Source organism: Jatropha curcas, chromosome 2, assembly GCF_041381405.1.
Source record: "Jatropha curcas cultivar XTBG-Jc1 chromosome 2, XTBG_Jcur_1.0, whole genome shotgun sequence".
NCBI lineage: Eukaryota > Viridiplantae > Streptophyta > Magnoliopsida > Malpighiales > Euphorbiaceae > Jatropha > Jatropha curcas.
This window is the reverse complement of record NC_143152.1, coordinates 8,190,047-8,211,943: the sequence shown is the minus strand read 5'-3', so window position 1 is coordinate 8,211,943 and position 21,897 is coordinate 8,190,047. Positions and strand designations below refer to the sequence as shown.

At 31.2% G+C, this 21,897-nt stretch overlaps 1 protein-coding gene across 2 annotated transcripts; it reads left to right on the top strand.

Moving 5' to 3' along the window:
* Window positions 1-8,967: 8,967 nt before the first annotated feature.
* Window positions 8,968-21,897, top strand: LOC105629468 (ubiquitin-protein ligase). Of its 2 annotated transcripts, XM_020677523.3 has the most exons (20): window positions 8,968-9,278; window positions 9,370-9,420; window positions 9,959-10,079; window positions 10,720-10,861; window positions 10,991-11,040; window positions 11,562-11,650; window positions 11,734-11,839; window positions 14,338-14,374; window positions 14,459-14,610; window positions 15,218-15,779; window positions 16,231-16,506; window positions 16,881-17,026; window positions 17,678-18,025; window positions 18,634-18,877; window positions 19,088-19,143; window positions 19,968-20,048; window positions 20,563-20,607; window positions 20,699-20,767; window positions 21,157-21,409; window positions 21,509-21,897. In XM_020677523.3, exons 1-19 carry the CDS (start codon window positions 9,094-9,096, stop codon window positions 21,328-21,330), a joined length of 2,934 nt encoding a protein of 977 aa, XP_020533182.1. In that variant the 5' UTR covers window positions 8,968-9,093; the 3' UTR covers window positions 21,331-21,409; window positions 21,509-21,897. The 2 variants fall into 2 exon arrangements, with proteins under 2 accessions (XP_020533182.1, XP_089574177.1); XM_089718051.1 differs by lacking the exons at window positions 9,959-10,079; window positions 10,991-11,040 and having other exon boundaries at window positions 8,970-9,278.

Genomic DNA, 21,897 nt, shown 5'->3' with positions numbered 1-21,897 from the left:
CTCATGCAAGGAAATTAATTAAACTAAAAGAGATAGCACACCTTCACTCCAAAAAGCTTAAGCTCTTCTTTTTAGCTTCCTTTTTCTTCTACCTTTGAGCTCACCTCTCCTATACATGAGAATTCTTATGAATACTCTACAATATCAACAAATGATTCAAGTATGAAATTCAAGAAGGTTTACTTACTTGGATAGAATAGAAGTTGAATTAATGCTTGAATCCCATTAAAATCTTCACTACCATTAAAAGTGATGGAGAAAGGAAAGTGGAAGAGGAAAGTAGAGGAAGAAGATGAAGATAAGGATGAAGAAATGAAAAATGAAATGGAACTCACGGGTAGTCTCTAGAATATCAATGATTTTTATGTGAAAATTACCAAATGGTACCTCAAGTGTCAAAATGGTACAACTCAATACCTCAACTTTATACTTTAGTGCAAGCAAGTCCTAATTCTTATACTTTGATCTTTTTGTTTCCTTCAAGTAAGTCCACTTCTTTTCCTTATTTCAATTACCTCCCATTCTACCCCACTCTAGACTCTAATGGATCGAACCGGGTTTTAGATCAGCCCGACTCGACTCTAAGCATCAACTCGATTCAATAGAAAATGGGACGTTACAGTTATATTATAATTCATAAATTATTCATAATTAAGATATTATTTATACATCTTATATTTAACTATTGGAAGTACAATAATAAATTTAAATAATAAGTACGAATTTTTTAATTCTTTTAATCTAATTATTTTTATAATTTTTTTTAGAATTGTATATTATAAGAATTAGCTAACATAGCTAAGTTAATCATAGATATCAATTTATCATTTATTATTTCATCATTTAATTATTTTATTAATAGTTTTATTTGAACTTTAGTTTTTTTATTAATTTAAATTAATATAAAATAAATTTATATAATTTTCTATCAATTGAGTTAAAATATTTTGACAGATGCTTCTTAACTAAATCTTCAATTTTATTTGATAATTGATTTTTATTTTAGGGTCAGGTGTTAGATTATTTAATAATCTATATTTGGCCCATGTGATTAAAGGGCTGGTTCTAATTAAGGTGTCCCAAGATGATGGTTACTGGGCTTAATCGATAAGGGCCAGTTAGGGTTTTAATATCATTCCTCTGCCTTATAAAAGATAAAGGAATCATCAGTTTATGGTTGACACAGAAAACAAAACAAAATAGAGAGTGTGACGGCTGCCTCAAACACATACAGTGATAGCTTGTTTGAGAGAGTATGAAAAGAAACTCCCGTAGCTGTTGATAATTCTCTGACCATTGAGAGAAAACTTACGGACAAAAGGCTAGAGGAAGAAACATAGATCTGCTGTTATGGTGAGAATCGAATTGCTGCAACGAGGTAATCCATAACGTAGATCTGTTGTTATGGATCAAGGCACGCTTCCGATTATTGTATATTTCTGTCAAACAAATTCTATGAATAATATATGTAGGCTATATTAAAGATTATTCAACATGTGGTATCATAGCTTGTACCTGTTCTAGATTTATTTGATAGTGTTTTGTTGGACTTCATTAATGAAAATTAATTTCGTATTGTGAATTTGATTTATCTGGTATAAGTGAAGCCAAAAAAAAATTATAGAAATTGAAAACTGTTTGTTTTCTTTATGCTCTATAAATTATTATGCTGTTATTTATAGAGAATAGTTATGACATATTATTGCATTATGTCATTAAAGTAATGAGATCTTAATTCAATCTCATAAAAGTTTTGCATTTTAATGAATGAAAAACTTGTTAGTCACCAAAGTGGCCTTGTTTGAATTATTTTAGACATTGATTTTGCAGTTTTCAATTGTTCATGTTTGTGTGATGCCGTCAAATGACATGAAAGTTAAAACTGAACAATTGAGATCATTGATTATAATTTGTTAGGTTACCCAAAGGTAGGCCATTAATTATAATCAATGACATTAAAGAGACTTATCATTGTACTAATTAATATGAATGTATATCCAAAGGTAACATGCATATTGTATGGAACATTATTGAATAGTTGAATGGAATAATAAAAAAAAAATCGTAACTGGATTCCAAAAAGGAGCATGGGCATACTGCAATAAGCACGGGCGTGCTTCTCTCTGACTTGCATAAAGGTTCGCAAGTTGCTCCACATCAATGAAAGTCTGTAAAGTATTTTCTTCTTGGCATCATTATTGATTAAAGCTATGCATTTAAATATTACCCAAAGGTGAATCTAGATGCATAATTAAGGTTGTTATTTGTTTGAATCCATTTATGTTTACTCAAAGCATTAACGTATGAGTATATGTGTAATGTTGCAACTTCTTTTAACATGTTTACTATGGGCACTGGGTTGATTAAATTCAATGGATTGAACTATGTTGATTGGTCCGAACAAATCCATTATCAGTTAGAAGTTCTGGACTTGGATTTGGCATTAGTCTCTGAAAAGCCAGCAGCCATTATAGAGACCAGCACTGAAGCTGACAAATCCCATTATAAGGCTTGGGAGCGGTCTAACATGTTGAGCTTGAACTTAATGAGGATGACAATGGCTGAAAATGTTTAGCCATCAATGCCCAGAATAGACAATGCTAGAGAGTTCATGCTGAAAATTAAGGAATACTCCCAATCGGACATAGCTAACAAGTCCATCGTAGGATCCTTGATGAGTGAGCTAACGACCAAGAAGTTTGATTGGTCACAATCCATTTATGATCATGTGACTGGTATGCAGAATTTGGCAGCCAAACTAAAATCAAAGGGAATGGATGTGAGTGAATCCTTTTTAGTTCAATTTATTATTAACTCACTTCCTCTTGAGTTTGGTCAGTTCCAAGTGAATTACAACACCCTCAAGGAAAAATGGAACATTCAAGAAATCAAGGCCATGTTGATACAAGAGGAAGGGAGATTAAAGAAATTGAAGGAACACTCTATCAATCTCACATTTCATAATGGAGCTAGTAACAGCAACAACAAATCAAGGAAGAGAGGCAAGAAAAGGGACAGTGCCCCAATGAAAGTTAATGAGGGCCAAATCCGTAAGGAGTTGAAGTGCTACTTCTGTAGGAAGAATGGTCACCTCAAGAAGGACTGTCCTAAAAGTAAGATTTGGTTTGAAAAGAAAGGTATACTTTATGTTTCAGTATGTTTTGAATCAAATCTTATTGAAGTGCCTAATAATACCTGGTGGTTAGATTCTGGTGCAACTACTCATGTAACACCCACCGGCCAATCCCGGAGAACCAGACGGCGGATGCCACAATCGATGCCGGAGCACCGTCTTATGTCACTTATTAAAGCTAGATCACAAATTAGAAGTGGTAAGAAAATAGTAAATAGTAAATAAAATATTAAATATGCATAGTAATTTTTTCGGACTAAAATAATACCAAGTCCCAGACCGATGGTACTATTCACAGACCGGTAAATCACTATTACCGACACTAACAGAAAATCAAACTATTACAGGGATGCCAACTGCAATGATGCCACCATCTTAAGAGTAAAGGATTCGTCAGAGGAGAGTCCCGCCATCACATAGCAGATAACTTGCTTATTGTTTTTATTTTATTTTCTAACTTTTTATATTGCACTTGTATTATCATTAGCAGTAACAATATTCAATATAGATGCGTGTTATGTATACATGAACTGGGTGGTGTACGACTTCTATTTTAACGATATGAATGAAATCCTAACAATTTATGCAAATGTGTAAATTTCATAAATGCAATTTTCCAAAAGTTTTTGCAATTCATGCATAAATGCATATGTATGAATTCATGATTGCTTAATTATGAATGCGTGATTTTTGAGAAAACAAAATGGAAGCTATTCAATTAGATCCAAAAGAGGGTCAAAGTAAAAAGTCAAAATAACAAGAGGGCTAAAAATAGGAAAAAAAGGATCACACTTGGGTCTGAGCTAATGACCACTGGCCCTAGGCAACTAATCGCCAGGTGGTTAGCGGCCAACTTAAATTTTTTTATGTAACCCTTTTTAGCAAATTTTTGACTCAAACCTCGTTTTGCATGCGGCCAAAACAAACACTAATAGAAGTGCTAGGTTTTTCAATTTTTTAATTTTGCTTCTTGTTATTTTTTGCTTTCCATTTGGCATATGAAAATGAATTGGCTTTGCACATGATATGTATCTATGGAACAAAAATCTAGAAAAGGTAGAGAAAATTAATCTAGTTTCTTATGATATAGTATTTGTGCTGACCCTTAGAGGAGTTAAGGTTGACTAGGACTTTTTGAGGGAATGCCTTAACTTCCCCTTTTTGCAAAACCCAAGACCTTACTTCAAGAAAAATCCAAAAGCCTAATAAAAAACACACCAACACAAAAAAGAATGCAAGTAACGCCAAGTACAATGGATGCCACTGCAAGAACCATTCTCCATTCCTCTCAGTCTCATCTCAAACTCTTTTCATCTTCCTTTTCTATTTCTCTTTCTCTTTCTACTAAATTACCAGTTTACTTAAATCTAAATCTCTTGAAAAAAAAATCATATCTTCCTCTCCTTTCTCCCTACTACTAGATGCCAATAATTGTACTCATCAAGCCTCTACCACAAGTCCATAAAGCCTATAATGCATTTTCACTTTCACAAAAATCCAAATAATGATAAAGAAATTGAAGCTTGAATACGTTGAAAATGGAGCTTAAATGAAGTATATTTATAAGAAATTCTACAAGAAAGGGGATTGCTTGAATTCCTTACCATACAATAACCTTAGGTTAATCTTTTGGTTTTAAAGACATAGCTATAAAAGATTGAAACAAAGCCGTAATCTTCAAAGAATGAAGTTTCGGATTCTTCAACCTATAAAAATACTCAAGGCCTAAAAAATCCAAACATCATCAATCGAATTAGACACCATTTCATCACTTAAACTGACTTGATTGAGAAAAATTAAGTTCTTGCATATCATGCATAATTGCATAATAAACACATAAGGAGAAATGGAGGGCAAGCGGATTTGTATTTGTGTACGTGAGAGAGTAACTGATCCAACACGTCGTGGTCGAGAAAGATAAATATGAAAGGAAGAGAGTTGGCACCATAAATTTCTTCATTTGTAGCAAAGTAAGGAGGCCTAAACGAAGATTTGGTGGATAAGAAGGAGATAATGTGTGTTAGATTCCTTTTAAAAGGTCATTCAAGATGATCTGTGGTAGAGATTGCAGTTAGCGGCGGAAGCGGGACATGTATTTTAAGGTACTCGCCCGCTCTAATATCTTTAATGAGGGTACGAGTAGTTATAAAAGGATTTGAGGTGGGTACGGATAGTGAAATTACTATTCGCAATGAATAAGCATATGATGCGAGTATAGATCTATTGGTACTCGCTACTATTACCCGCTATATTAAATGAGTTTGATTAGAGTACCCAATCCATTTATTAATAAAAGATGCATTTTAAATAAGTTCGGATTTGAATAGTTTAAAATTTACGGATATCATATCCATTTAAAGAATACTTTAAACGATTTTAGGACGGATATAAATAATAAATTTTTAAACAAGTTCGAACATAAGTACTATAGATATTTAAACGAATTTTGGGATAGTATGGATAATAAAATTCAAAGCGGATATAGGTATGAGTAGCTCAAAATTCGCAAGTATCTACCCTGCATCCATCCTTAATCACGATGGTTGATTTAAATGTGCAATTTTAGGACTTACATATTTTTTTTTTAATTGATTTAAATGTGATTTAATTAATTAAAAAATACTCCTCCATCCCATATTTTTTTTTCTAGTTTGACTTACATACTGATTAAAAATATTTAATAATGTAGTTAAATTATAATTTTTGTTTTTTTCTTAATACACCCTTATTTTAATGTCCATTAAAATTAAATGATTGATGTTAAATTGTTCTTGGAATTATTCAAATTATATATGAAATATTAGAAGATTAAAGGTTGATATTTTAATTTTATTTATATCGAGATTTAATTAATAATAATTTAGTAGTTTTACTGTTATATTTACTGACAAAAAACACATAAGGGTAGAATAATTAAAATTCAAAAATTATCTATACTATATATAAATGTGGGAATAGGGGGACAAAAATGAGATTTTCTATAATACCTTGGATTAATTTGAAATTTCCAATACATCCATTTAACTAGATTTTTATGCATGTTAATCGGAGGAAACCATTTACCCTTTTCGTTGTATTTTTATTGTCTTTCAATTAGAGAAAATAGATTCCATTTATCCTTTTGAATACACTTTTAGTTAGATTTTTCATGCATTTTAATTGAAAAAAATATGTATATGTACTTTCTCTATTTGATTTTGCTTATTATTGTCCAATAATTTTATAATTAATAGATTTTGATGTTCTTAATTATAGATTCTCATGTGATATTTCTTTCTAAAATGTAAATCGAAAACCTTAATTTAACTATTGAAAATGAAATTTTAAATTTTAAATTAATTACTTCTGAATTTTTAAAATATTGATAAACACTTTACTATTAAAGTCTATTAGTTAAATATAATAAAATTAATATAAAAATTTTAAAATATATTCTTTATCTTTGATTTTTTTTTTGGAGATGATGGTGTATACTTATTTGGACTATTTACACATTATTATATTTAACTAATATTATATAAAAAATAGCTATTTGGACATATTTGCTATCATTTTCATTTTCAGTTTTTGTATATTAAGGATGAAATAATGGAAAAATACGAGAGCTATCTTTTTATTCAATATTTTATTCAATTTTTCTGAATTTATAGAATTTTTTATTTTTAAAAATAATTTTTAAAATAGATACAAAGATAATTAGACCTTTGAAATTTTATTTTTTAAAATAAACATATAGGTCTTTAAAATTTTTAAATTTAATCTCATATATATCTATTATAAACTTGATAGAGGGTCTACCATTACCAATATTATTATTTGCACATTAACTTTTAAGTTACATGTGTTAACATTTATTTATGTCATTTTAGAACATTTTTTAGCAAAGAAAAAATCTTAAAATTTTTAGTTAACTTTCAACATATATTAATTTAATGAGTAATAATAGTCTATTTTTTTAACGAGTTTGATTTTTATCACTCTTGAAATAGTAGTCCTTTTATTTTTTTTATTTTATATAGTATATTAATTAAAAGAGAGAAATATAATTTTTTCATTAATTTTAAATGAGTAAAAATACATATTAATTTTTATTATTTTTAATCAAACTAAATAGTAATGTAATTTTAATAATAAAATTTATTGAAACAATGTATTTATGTCAACACCTAATATGCAAAATTAATAGTAGAATATTATATGTTAGTTATTATATTTAAAGTACATATTTGAAATAAAATCAAACTCAAAAACAAATTTAAAATTTAAATCTCCTAAGCATTTTTATTTCATTAACTCAAGATATATAACTTAAAAAACAACATACACCAAATTTATATAATAATTATTATTATAATTTTTTTTTCACGTTATAGCGGACCAATACTTTAAAAAAATATAAATGGAAGATGCTATTTTTTAAGTTAAAAAAAAAATATTATTTTAAAGGGAGAAGTAGCAATATCATTTTCTTTTCAATTAGATGTTAGAGTGTAAGGTATGTCACAAAATAATAAAGTGCAATATAAATTAATCATTATATTTATTTTAATCTAAATAAGAATTTGTAATTTAATATTATATAAATACAAAATTAAACGGGTCAAAATGAGTATATAACAAATAAAATCTACGGGCAACACGCGTCATACAAGAACTAGCTCACTTCTAAAAAGACAACAGAACAATAATTTGGGATTGACGAAAAAGAAAAGTAGGATAAAAATTATGAAACAAGAATACTAAAATTAGTTTATGTGACTTATATAGAATTTCAATGAACAGAATTCACAAAATACAGGCAAAAGTCTTTTACTGTTATACAAATCGAAATTGGAAAATTTTTAAGTTATGAATTGAAATATAAATACAATTAAAGCTTCGATTATTTTCATAAAATAACTTGCAGAAAAATATATTTTATAATTTTTCGTTATTTGGGACGTTCAAAAAAATAAATCAACGGAGAATATTTTCCTTGTCAAAAGAAAACTAAGTCATTTTTAAGGAAAATGACTTCTCATTTTCAAAAGAGTAAAATGTTTTCGATTTACAAACTTATTATAATTTTATAAATTCGTATTTTTTAATTTATTAATCATTAATAGCTACTATCACCAGTAACCATTTACCATCACTCATCAACACCGGTCACCGACTACTGTCGGCCACCACCACCGGTCAATGGCGACTATTATAATTTACCATTTTTTATATTCTTTTCTCATATTTAACAATAAAATTTTTAAAATATGAAATTTCTATTATTATAAATGTTTTTACAATCTTAAAAGTTAAAGATTTTAATATTTTTAACTAGTTTTCAATATTACAACCAAACAATAGAAAATAATTTATTTAAAAAATATTTTTCAAGGAGTCTAAGTTATTTTCTAGAAACAAAGGGAGCTTAAATTTGTACATTTACCACTGCCACGGAAATTAACTCACTAAATACTACTTCTATTTTATAATACTTATCACATTTATAATTTCATGTTTCTTAAAAAGACATCAAATTTGTCTAAGTTACAATAAATTATTAAATAAATTGACCATATTATCCTTAATTTAATACTAATTTTTTTTTAAAAAAAACCATTAAATTGAAGCAATAATTATAATATACAAAAGGTAAATATAGAAAAAATATTTATTACTTCTTAAAACCATAAATATGGCATGTATTTTGAAACAAGCTATTTTTTTAAATGTATTATGTAAATTAGGTAGTAATACTTTTAACTTAATAATTATCCCCTTTCACTAAAATAAAACCTAATAATTACCCTTTAGATTAACCGGGAAAAACACGACCGTTGAACTTGGGGCACTCTAGGAAAGGGCGTAAGGAAAAACGCTGCGTTTTGACTCTAGAGATTTTGTCGTCGCTTTTTTTTATAGGCATTTTCTCTCCGGCCGGACGGACCTTCACCCAGCCTCCTCTTCTTCCTGGCCAGTATATGTGTTCCGGCCAATTCTATCTCATGGCGTCAAGCTCCGACGAGGAATTCGTTACTCTTTTATGTACAAGCCCTAATCCAGTAGAATACAGAGAAATTTTCATTTCAACTACGGATATCCATGGCTGGGATTTGTCCACGATCCTCTGTTGCCAAACAGTCAAAATTCAAGCTCATCGACGCAGGCGAGCGATTATTATAATCATTAAATAAATGGAATTAATATTCGTTTTTGATTATTTCAGTTTATCATCTTTGTTTATTTTATATTTGCAGGCTTGTTGAGCAATCTTCTTATTTTCATGGCCTTCTTAGTGGAAGCTTTAGGTAACCTCCAAGCGATACTAAAAGCAGTTGTTTTTAAGTTTTATCGTGGAATTCGTTAACTATTGCTTCTCTTTGTTTTCATTTTCTGTGGAGGTTTTAGTTTTATAAGAACTAGAAAATTAGCAAATTCTTAAATGAAACTTTGCATTTTTGGTTAGATAATATTGTTAGTGAAGGAAATGTCAGATTGAAAGGCAGAATGAGAAATGGGAAACCTAAACTCTGTGAGCCAAATTCATAATCAGGATTTATTGATTTAAGCTCTAACTAATGAAAGAATTGAAGAAAAGTGAGGATATCTTTTTCTTACATTTCTCGGCAACTAGATAAAACTAGGTACATTGGGATTTAATGTGAATGACAATAAAATAATTGGCAGTTTTGATATGTTCACTTTTATTTATTTGTTTCTGTCCTGGCTTTGAATAAGTATTTGTTGATAGCTTGTAACAGTATAGTGTTTGTTTAATATTTATGCCTTTTGAGTTCAAGATACTTTGCATGTGGTGGTTCTTTGAATTGCTTATAACTCTGGCAGTGAATCAAACTTGAGTTCCGTTTCAATCCAGTGGGACATCGAAATTTTAATAAACGTCTTGAAATGTGTTTATGGTTGCCCAGTGGATGTCACGTCCAAAAGTTTCCTCTCTCTATTTGAGGTAAGCTTGCACAGTATGACAGTGCTTCTATTTCGTGTGATATACTACCATGTACAGCAAAGATAGAAGATTGTTTTGCTGTTATGACCTATTTTGCCATGGTGGTTACTTTGTAACTCTTGGGAAAGGAATTTTCTTCAAATAATGATAGGCTTAACATGCAGACATGTTGCATAATTGGCTTTCTGCTTTTTGGTTTTTCTTTTTGCTTAGATATTTTGAGCAACTATATAAGTTTGATTTTATTATCTGCATAATAATATGTCTATTATTTCATGTTTAACCTCTTGCAAATGTTTGTTTTTTAATTTTTTTTTATGTACAAAGGAAAAAAAAAAAAAAAAAAAAAGAATGGTGGAATGGGGGAAATGGTTCATAATAAACTCAAATTAGTTTGCAGTCAATATTTAGTTGTGCTAAATAATTCATAGTTTTTTGTTTCTTTTTTTTTTTTCAAATTTTAGCAATAAAGGGAATATATTGGGTTTTATTTGCCTTTGCATGAACTACATAATGCTGCTTCTCTCTCTCTTTCTCTATCTCTTTTAGTTTTTCTAATTTTTGGAGAATTTTTTTACAAATAACTTGGAAATGTTTTACATAATTTTTATTCTTCTAAGACTTCAAAGTTTACTTCCAGGCAGCACTTTATTTTGGAGTAGAATCACTTTTATTCAAGTGTAAAACTTGGTTTTCTGACGTAACTTCATCCAAGGCAGTGGGACTGCTCGAGATACAATTGGATGATTTGATTCATATTTGGAACTTTGGCTTAGAGCATGGTGAGAGTATATCTGATATTTACAGATTGTTAGAAATGATTACATATGCAATCTCAAGCTACTTGTGCGTTTCATGTTTGATGTAATTATGTTATCTACTCTTATTGATGAATTGATAATATGTTGCAGCAAATGATTTTGTTCCAGAATTGTGTACGAGCTATCTAGCAAGAAATTTTGTATGTGCTTAACTTTCATATATTTCTGAGTACTTGTGCATGTTTTACTACTTTATAATAATCAAATTGTTAGTTCTATAATCAACATCTGGCGCTTATATTATTTCACTTTTTCTTTTGCAACACGCCCCGGGGGGGGGGGGGGGGTTTAGAACCTGTAAGGAGGTCAACAAAATCACACACAGACACATGTAATGTCTACAGCAATGAAAGAGAAATGCATGGTTTATTTAATGATCAAATTGAAGATATGAGCCGTGAATGTGCTAGATGTACAGATTAGATTTGTGTTACTAGTAGCTGAATAAAATAGTGAGAAAAATTGAATGAATTTCTAATTGTGTGTTTTTTTTTACTTTCAAGCTTATGCTGGAGTTGAATAAATTCCTCCAGTTGGATTATCAATATTCAATAATATATGAACTATATTCACTTTGTCATGTTTGAAACTATTTTGCTTTAATGATGTCAAATCTCAATCTTGCCACTATGTTGATAAGAGTGGGTTGGCTAATTTGCAGATGTGGGCCGTGTCTAGTAAGTTCTTTGTAGACGTTCCTTATAATTTATTGTTTCGTTGCGTAAAGCATCCTTATTTGACAATATACAGGTGAGTAGATTGTCACTTCTATTACTCGATTAAATTTTGACTTAATATCTTTCAGGATTCTTACTTTTAGTTGTGTTTTACAGCGAGATGCATCTTTCTGATGCACTTTTAGTATGGCTCAATGCTAACAGAAAACAGTTGGAACCTTTGAGCAATGCCGGAGATGATTACAACGACATCCTAAAACAGGTATCAATTAGTGTTTTAAACTTTTAACATTTATACAGGGACCTAAAACTAAAGATTATTGGAGATAATGCCCGTGTTTTGGGTGGTCACGAGGGTAAAAGAAAATGCTTATTAACATCATATGTCTTGTTTTGGTTGGGTTATTATGGAGCACATTCAACAAAGACCGAGAAACAAATAAGCCTAATAAAGAAGGTTTTTTATTGGACCGTGAATTTGACACACACTAAGGGTATGTTTGTTTCAGCTTATTGTAGCTTACTTATTGATTCGGATAAAAAGAAAATAAGTTTGTTTGTTTTTTCTTTTCAAATAAGCAACTTATCTAAATATGAAGCCAAAAAATTAGTTGATTCAAAAGACTAATTTTTCTTAGCTTATTCGGTAAGCTGTATAGCTTATTTGACTAGCAGATAAAAATATCCCCACTTAATATTTAAAATCATAAATTATATCATAATATGTAAAAAGGACTTTATATTTATAATTTAACTTTATATTTTATTATATTGAGCCATATGCTTCAAGAAAAGTGAATATAACTTAAATTTATATTTTATTATATAGTGAATTATAGATGACGTATTTTAATTTTATATTTTATAGTGAGTTTTTTAAGTTATTATGAACTATCTTAACTTTTACGTAACTAATATATAACATTCATCAATTAAATTTATATTGTATATGGATAATAAACATTTATCATTTACAATCTTATTATGTTAATAGTTGAATAGTAAGTTAAATTTGTATGTTTGACATTATTTTATATAATATAATGTCAATTTTATTATCATGTAAAAAATACATAATATGTAAAAATATAAAAGGTTAAATATATAAAAAATACGCTCATTCAAACTATTCAGATATATTATTTACCAAACAATCTTAATTATTCAGCTAAGTTCTTAATATCACTTCTTAATCATTCAATTCAATAAGCTGTTAATTCAGATTCAGTATTCAGCCAAACAAATAACCTCTAAGTGTCTGCTGCATTGTTATATCAATTGAAAAGCAAAATCAGTTATTTACTATATCCTTGCATTTGTTGAAAGCAGGGTAAAACATTTATTTTAATGTAATCAATCTTGGTCTATTTAGTGGAAGTGAAAGCAATTAAGAAAGACTATGACTATTTCTATGCACCCTCTTAAGCAATTGAAAAGTAATTTATTAAAGTGTGCACGAGATTTTGTTAATTCAAAAAGGATTCCACGATTTATATGTATGTAGGAATCTAGAAATAGTAATTGATAATTTATAATGTTGTACTGTATAATTAAAGGGGTGTTTGTTTTGTCTTATTGATAGCTTATTCATTTAGACAACATCAAATAAGCTTGTTTGTCTAAGTTGTAACCAATAAGCTGTTATCCAAACTTGTAAGCCAAATTTTGTTTGAATGAAAAAACTTATGTTTAGAGCTGATTCAATAAGCTGTATAACTTAGGAGAAAGATAAAGTTGCTCCCTACAATTATAAAATGACACCATACAACATACTTCCTAACATGAAAAGACAAAATTGCTTCTTACAATTAAAGAAATGACACCATATACCACTCTCCCCTAACATAAAAAGACAAAATTTCCCTCTTAAAGTATAAATTTGATGTATTGTTTGTAAGCCGAACGACTTTTTCATGAACTTTTCATGCATTCGTATACATAAATAAATAATGTTTATTTAAAATTATACTATGTTATAAATATAATATTATTATTTAACGTTGATAATTGAATAATAAATAAATTTATGCATTTCGTTTTATTTTATGTAATGTAATTATTCTTAAGTATTTAGAATGTCAAATACATAAAGATACACTCATTCAGATTAATCAGATTTCTTATTTACCAAATAATCTAAATCATTCAGCACTCAACTTTATTTACCACTTCTTAATCATTCAGTTCAATAGTTTTTTATATAGGTTTAGCGATCATAATTTGGCTTAAACAGACAACCCCTAAGTGGTTGCTATATACTCTTTCCTGTTGAGCCACCCTTTTTCATGCCAAATGATTATGAAATTTTTGTGGAGCCCATACTGGTCATGGATTTTATATTGTTCAAACAAGTTTTTCTGTTAATTTGATGCGAAAATTTACAAAAACGTAAAACAATTTGGAAAGCATTAACAGGGGAAAAAGATTAAGTAAAGCCATTAAATTGGAAAAAGTAATGGTTACTAATTTACAATTTGGTAAGACTTGGGCTTTTGGTGGTCATTTTATTTTCAATAATATCTCATACAAACAGTTCGTCTAGCATACTAACAAATGATTACTGAATTTTATGAGGTTAAATTTTGTTCCTTGTGTGCCATTTTTATGGTCTATGCCTCTCTTAATCACATGGACTCAAAAAATGTGATGGAGTGAGCGATACTAAATTGCATTTTATATTTTCATACAAATATATTTGCCAAATTTTCAGTTGCTTAAAATTTTAATTTGGTAAAATCTTTCACTTTTGGTTTTAAACAGATACGGATCAGTCTTTTGCCATTATGGTATGCTGCAGGTATGAAGAAATGTTATGCATTAATTTTTAAAATTTTCCCCATTGACTGCAACCTCAGATATTCATTGACCTGGTAATATTTAGGAAAAAGAAGGTCCTGCTATTTTTCAGAGCTTGCTGAGGAAAGCATTGAGACAATTTTTAGACTGTTGAAGATTCCTCCTTTGGATTCAATTGGCATCTTTGCAGATAGTGACTTGGACCATCTCAGGGTTCGGTTGACAGAATGTTCTAAGGTTTTCCTTTATCTATCTCTAAATGCCCCTGACATCATTCAATGTATCGGCTTTCTTCTTGAGCATTCAATAAAGACAACTCAGATAATATGAGCTGGTAGGACAAAATTGCAATTATTCATGTAGTGCTCCACTGCCGTACACTTTGCAATTCTGACCTATTCAGCAAAATTAATCTTAAGAATGTCCTCTATTTATTTATTTATTTATATTTTTTTATATGTCTTGTCCACTGTAATTTGCTGCATTTCTATGGAAGGACGCTTAAATTTCCTTTTTGTACACCCAAAAATTTAGAGAGGAAGTGGTAATCCAGTTTGAATCCTGATCTCCTATACTGTGAAGCAGGGACTTGACCATTGGTTTAGTAGCCCACTAGTTCACCGGCTTCTTTTGGTTTTCCTGCTATTGCTTGTTTAAGTTAAAAAGTCATTGCATCATGACATGCAAGAAGAAATTGACCAACAATTTTCTGTGTTAGTTTCAACAGTATATCAGCAAGTCTGTATTATAGGCAATTTCAGATTCCTTAATTTCTTTACAACTCCTTAATTATCATGTCTTTGGCATGATTTAGTGAGACTATCGATATTTGCTTATTGTGCAGTCAGTAAACCTTTCAGGTTGTCCACAAATAACATCGGTTATTCTTCTCCTCTCTTTGCTTCCATCTTCATACTGTGTGGATCTTGTGTTGAGGAAAAGCATTAAACAGTCTTTGATCAATCTTGGGCATCTGAGCAGAGATCAAAGTGTTGGTGGAATCTTGCATGGGTTGCCGATAATTCTCTCTTTTGAAGGAGTTGTGGAGGTGGATATTTCAAAGTGTCCAAGGCTAAATCTTGAATCTACTATTGAACTTTTCTCCAAGTCATTTCCATCTTTAAGAAAACTAAAAGCAGCATATCTGTTGAACTTTAAGACAACCACTTTGCAAAAATTGATGTTGAAGTGTCCACTCATTAGTGAAGTTGACATAACAGTTGATATTACTCCGCTCATACCTGCACAAGTGTCACTGGTGTCTACTAGTCCTGATATAAAGCCACAAGTATCAAACAAATCCTCCACTGTTGGAAATAATGTCTTGGACATGACACCTTATCATTCAGGGACATCTCTTTCAAATATCACAAGACTTGTATTGGAGGGTCGAAGTGATATTTCTGGTGAGATATTTATCTGTTATTTTAAATAGTTCTGAAACAAAGAAATGGAAAAATTCCGGTGAGAAATGTAGGGCACAGCCAAAATGTGGTGTTCAGATACCATTAAGATAACTCATTGTTAGAATTAGACGCTATGTAAATGGTTCCTTCCTGTGATGGTGTAAAAGGATAATTCTGCAATCCGAAAGTCATGATTGGCCAGTCAACTGTTATGAATGATGTCCTAAGAGCTCATTGAACATAGATTTCATATTTAGAAAGCTTGGCATTTCATAGAAGGGTAGGCAAATGCATGCCTAGACTAGTCTATCATACGCATCATATTAGATGTGATTGCTGGAAAATTATTTTGCTTTCAGATGAAGGACTATGCAGTCTTTTTTTTTTTTTTTTTTTGCCTTTTCCCCTTCTTGACCACCTTATTAAGTTTTAACTGCATTTTCTGTGTCAGATTTGGATCTCCAGAATATCACAAAGTTATGTGTTTCTCTACAGTACCTAAATCTTAAAGGATGCACTTCAGTAACAGATATGGGCATATCATATCTCATATGCAGATGCATTAAACTACACTCGATTTTAGTTTGTGATACTTCTTTTGGGGTAAATTCAATTAAAGCTCTCTGCTCTACAATTACAAATTTTGGTCCTGCTGCTTACTTGGAAAAGAGATGTTCAGATACCTTGGCATTTAAACTTCAAACACTTCATATGGGTGGCTGCAAGGGTAAGTAGTACATCCTCCCTCCCAACCTCTATTTGGACAGATTTTTCAAGATTATTCTACAAAAATATTTAAGCCTTGGCTAGAATTAGAAAATTTTGGGGAATTGGAGGTTGTTTTTTTTTTAATCCTTGAAAGTTTTACCTTGGGCAGAGCGAACATTTGACATTTACTATCAAATGAGTTGATCACTAAAGTGCATAGATACAAGTATTAAGGCGCTTTAAGATTTAATACTCGGGCTGATAATGCTCATTATTATTTAATGAAAGGGATCCTTTTTTTTATTATTATTGTTATTTCTTTTTCATTTTGGAGCCATGACAGCTGGAAATTCTCTAGAAGCTATTTTATGTGTTTATTAAATTTATTGACAGGTGTTGATGAAAGATCTCTGCTTGATCTTATTTCTCAAACCGAAACATTGATTAGCCTTTGCTTGAGGGGCACTCTCCTTGTTGATGATGCTCTATATAGTTTCTCAGGTTCTTCCTTGGAGACACTTGATGTTTCTAATACAATGGTTAGTCATCGAAATTGTGAAATCTGGTGCCTTCTCTCCCTAAATCTTCATATAATCACAACAAATTATTTGCTAACTGATTGTTTCCAGTCAGATAAATTGCTTGGAGCCTCCCTGCGGTAAACATTCCTGTGTAAATGATTTCAATCATGGAATGCATGTTCTTTCCCAAGTCAATTCATAAGTCGCATTGATATGGAAATTCAATTTAAAGGTTTTCTTCTTTGTGGTAATAAGCTTTACAAGTAGCAGTCTTTCAAATGCCAATTTTAGATCTCAACTGCTTATGGGTTATCTTGTGAATAGCAAAATGGAAATAACTTTTCGGCTTTTCTTTTTCTGTTCCTCTGCTCCTCCTGTTGTCAACTTCATCTTGCCTGAATTCTGTGGCTGTCTCTTTGCATATTTCTGGTGTGACTGATTAGGCCATCTATTTGAGGAATTTGGTATGATGACCTCCAGATTCATCAGGTGGCTTAATTGTTGGCAAAGACAGTCTTAGTATTTGACATAGTTAACAAGCTGAAACAGATCTAAAGTGAAGTGTCCTTGTTCTTCTTTTAATTACAACTGCTGGCTTGTGCTATTGAATGAAAATTAAGTTGTGAATTTGTGCTTATCAGAATGTTTATTGCACTTGTATGCTTGCAGATTTCTGGAGCTGCCTTAGCTCACATTGTCCATAGAAATCCAACTTTGAAGTGTTTGAATGCAAGGGGCTGTAAAAATCTGATTCAACAAGAAAGTAACACCCATGGGGTAGAACTTTCATCCTCACATTTATGTGCAGAACTCTATACTGAATTAGGCAAGAAATGCATATTGGAAGAGATTGCACTGGCTTGGGGATTTTCTTGGTTGTCTTTAGAAGCTATGAGACCTGCAATTATGTCATTGAAGGCAATAAGTGTTGGTCTGGGTGGGTCATTGGATGAAGGTGCAGTTAGATTACTTCCTACAACTTGTCCCCTGCTGGAGTCAATAATTTTTTATTTTCAGGTATAACCAATAGAAGTTTAGTTGCTAATTATGGTTGGGGAATATGTGGGTGTCACCTGTTGTAGATCTGCTTGCCATTTATACATAAAGTTCACTGCCAAGAAGTTATAATTTTATCCAGCAATGTGTCAAATTATTGAATCAGTGTGGCAACTTGAATTATGTCCTTGTTGATGCTTATCCTATTGATTTTCTCTCTCTCTCTCTCTCTCTCTCTCTCTCTCTCTTCCTGATAGAAATAATGATCACTAGATGTTTGTTGGATGCCTTTTCATGTATATTGTTATCATTTCTGATGTTGTGGTTATTTGTTGTTCGTTTAGCGTTTTCATACTTCCTCTGGAATGAGTACACAATGAAAAAAAAATCTCAAGCATTTGAGAAAATTCAATTTAAGGATTTCTTATAGGATGGAGGCATATCTTCTTATAAATAATGATCTATTCTCAGGATATGTTGCTCTATTGCCCATAATGTTTTGTTGTGATACTGCTTGTCTATACTAGGTTAATTCGTTATCATTCATATTTCTCATTCCTCATGCCATTTAAAGCTAGCTTCAAAAAAAAAAAAAAAATGATTACCTTTACTGATTTTGGTTTTGATAGGTAATCTCTGATACCACCATCGTAAAAATTACAGTCTCCTTGAGGCACCTGAAAGTGCTGGCCCTGTGCTACTGTCTTGGTGATATATCTATATCAAGCTTCAAAAACTCTATGGAAAACCTAAGGAAATTGAGGCTGGAGAGGGTAACTCCATGGATGACTGATAATGATTTGGTGGTTCTTACTCAAAACTGCACAAACTTGGTTGAATTTTCATTGGTAGGATGCAGGCTTCTCAGTCCAGGTTAGCCTGTCATTAATGTGAAATGATGTTCACACTCTGTTATTCATCAAATGTATTAACTATTATATTATGATTCCCTTACTTTATTTTGAGCTGTGATTCAAATCATGGTATAATTCAAACTGTTTGGTATTCTTTAGTTCCCCTAAGAAAACTTTATGAATCTCTTAGTGTACTTAAGAGGTAATTAGCATGTTTGTGTGTCTGTAGATTCTCTGCGCATCATCTCACATGGATGGCCAGGCTTGACTTTCTTCCAGCTTGAGGTTTGTCTTTGTTCTTGGTTTCAGATCCATTTTCTCCTTTTTTTCCTTTTTCTTTTTTTTTTCTTTTTTTTTTTTTTTTTTTTTTTTGAGAATTTTTTTCAATATAACAAATAGAATGCCACTACAAGCTGAAAGAGTGCATCTACTTGATAGCAATGCTATGGAAACTGCGAGAATTGTTACTTCGGCTTTTCACTTGCTTTCATTTGTAATGTTTGTCTCAACAGGCATGCTTTTTGTGCCTCAGCTTATAACTTAATTATGTCAATGTTACATGTTATTGGATAGCGAGGAGTTTGAATTGCAGTTGGCGTGTAGGCCCAAGCATTTTTTTCCTACTACAAAACATGCACTCAAAAAGTTCTCTACTTAATTGTTATTAAGCAAATGGTGGGTTGGGCTTCTTTTGACCAACTTATTTTTTTTTCTTCAGAGTCTATGTAAAAGAAATCCCCTAATAGGAACATGTAACTAACAATGAAAATGGAAAAGGTTGAAAGAAAACATCAGTTTCTTTTGAGGGGCTTGAGAGAACCTAAGATCAGCAATCATGTGCTCTTGTCCAAATTCAGTCCTCTGAGTTTGTCATAATTTTCTTTTCTCAATTTCTGCTCACCTCTTTTTTACACGATAATGATTTAGTAGATGTGTAATTTTCTAGCCAGGTATATAATTTGACTTTCTGTTCCAAATTTTTTTGGTGATTATAGCTTATGTGGTATTTTGGTTTCAACGACTCATAATGACCTGAACAAATATTTGACCTTTTAGGAGGTCATTAATGTTTCTAGTTCTGTTCTTTATTCTTTTCTTTTCCTATTTAGGACTGTGGAGACGTAACAGCAACTGGGGTTTCTTCTTTATTCAACTGTAGAGCGCTCGAACATATCTTGCTGCGTCATAATGTAAGCCATCTATTAGCAAGTTTCTTTGTCCCTGTCTCCAACATTGAAATCTAATTTAACTAATATCAGATTATCATACAGCTGCTTGTTCTGTTCCAATTACATTGTCATTTCTACACAATGATCACTTGCTTACAGAAATTGTGGTCTGTCATAGATAGGTGCTGTACTGTTGGATCAGAATTTGAAGAAGCAATGAATGTTTTAGGGTCAGATCTATGTTAAACAACAACTAAGACTTAATTCCAAACTAGTTAGGGTTGGCTATATAAATTTTTTGTTTCTATTCTGCTTTGTTCACAACTAAGCATACAATAATATTATTTTGAGAAAAAAAAGTATACACTAATGTCAAGAAATAGTAGATCTTTTGAGACATCTCAACCTCAATGCGGTTTTAGGTCTACCTCTTCCTTATTTAGCACCCTCCACTATCAATATATCACTGTTACACTATGCTAAATACTGACTGTATTTACATAGCTGAATGAGATTTCTTACCAACACTGTACAGGGCCAAGGTATACATCGCAGCTTCATTCTTGATGCTGCTTCAAAGGTAATAGACCACTGCTTTCTTATGCTATTCTTCCAATCATAATTAGCTCGCAAATAACTGTCGACTCATCCTCTCTTTAAAATGACTTCAGATGCCAATGCTTCGACAAATATCTTTAGATTTATGTGATGCAAGTGAAGGTGATTTCGACATTCCAAATGTAAGTGGGCATTCTGGGTGTACTTTGTAAAATAATTTTCAGTTACAGCTACTTAAAGATTTAAGAATAGTTATCCCAATCCATGGACAAACTTTTTACTTTTGCACACTAGTCCTCTAACTTTACATATTTCCTTTGTTCAAATAGTAAATAATTACAATGAGATCAGGACAATCTTTTGGCCTTATGTTTGACATAAAAAAGAAAAAAAAAAAAAAAACTGAAGGGTTCTCTTTACTAGGATTAGGAGAAGAACCAGAAGATGTCATACAAAGTAATCACAACAATGGCAATGATATCTGTTACAGGCTTTCTTTTTTTTTCCCCTCTGATTTGGATCCCTTAGTCTTCCAATTCCCTTAATTTTTTGACTCTTGAATTTGTATCAGTTTGCTGATAGATACTTCCTGAGTAATGTGAAGATAGCGAGATGTAAGTTTCAAAGATCCTCGTCAAATGTTTACTTCCAAGAGGCTCACAGAAGGCCAGTGCATAAGGACACGTTAGTGCTGGTTTGGAGCTCACAAAATCTCGATAGAACAGTGGTCAAAGAGCGACTTTAGCCCTTAACAGCAGAATGGAGGCTCAGCATTCTTTTGGATTTTCTTGGTTAGCTGATGGCCGAAATAATATTGTAAATTCGTAAGTAGTGTAAATGTCAAACAATTCTTGGCAAGATGAAAAATTACAGCTTATTCATTTAATTACGAGAAGTAATCAGTTCTGTATTTCTATGATCAGGCATTTTCATGGTCGTGAAGGCAAGAATTGTTCAAAGCTGCAGGGCTTGTAAATCAATGCAAAGTTGTGCTTATTTTCTGAATATTAAGATTAGGCATGGCGGGTTCATTGAAGCACCTGAACCGGCTCTTAAACTGCTGGTTGCGGTCTGGTTTCGATTCTAATCGGTTCCGGGGCGGTCCCGTGAACAGCCCCTTTGCCGAATAGACCTTTCTTTATGAGCTTTGAGGCTTCGATCATCTAATTTTGTCTTATCATGGCGTGCCCGGTTGCTATAATCCCCGCAAGGGGAATTGTGAATTTCACTGTACATAACCGTATGCATGGAAAAATTCGCTTTACATTTTAGTAGCTAATTATATAATTTAACTCTTGAAGTTTCACAACAA

Bases quoted from the DNA above. Each gene is read 5' to 3' on its own strand.
- LOC105629468 (XM_020677523.3), top strand. From the start codon at position 9,094: ATGTGTTCCGGCCAATTCTATCTCATGGCGTCAAGCTCCGACGAGGAA. The intron at 11,651-11,733 runs GTGAGTAGATTG...TGTGTTTTACAG, and splicing joins CCTTATTTGACAATATACAG to CGAGATGCATCTTTCTGATG. The intron at 18,026-18,633 runs GTATAACCAATA...TGGTTTTGATAG, and splicing joins CAATAATTTTTTATTTTCAG to GTAATCTCTGATACCACCAT.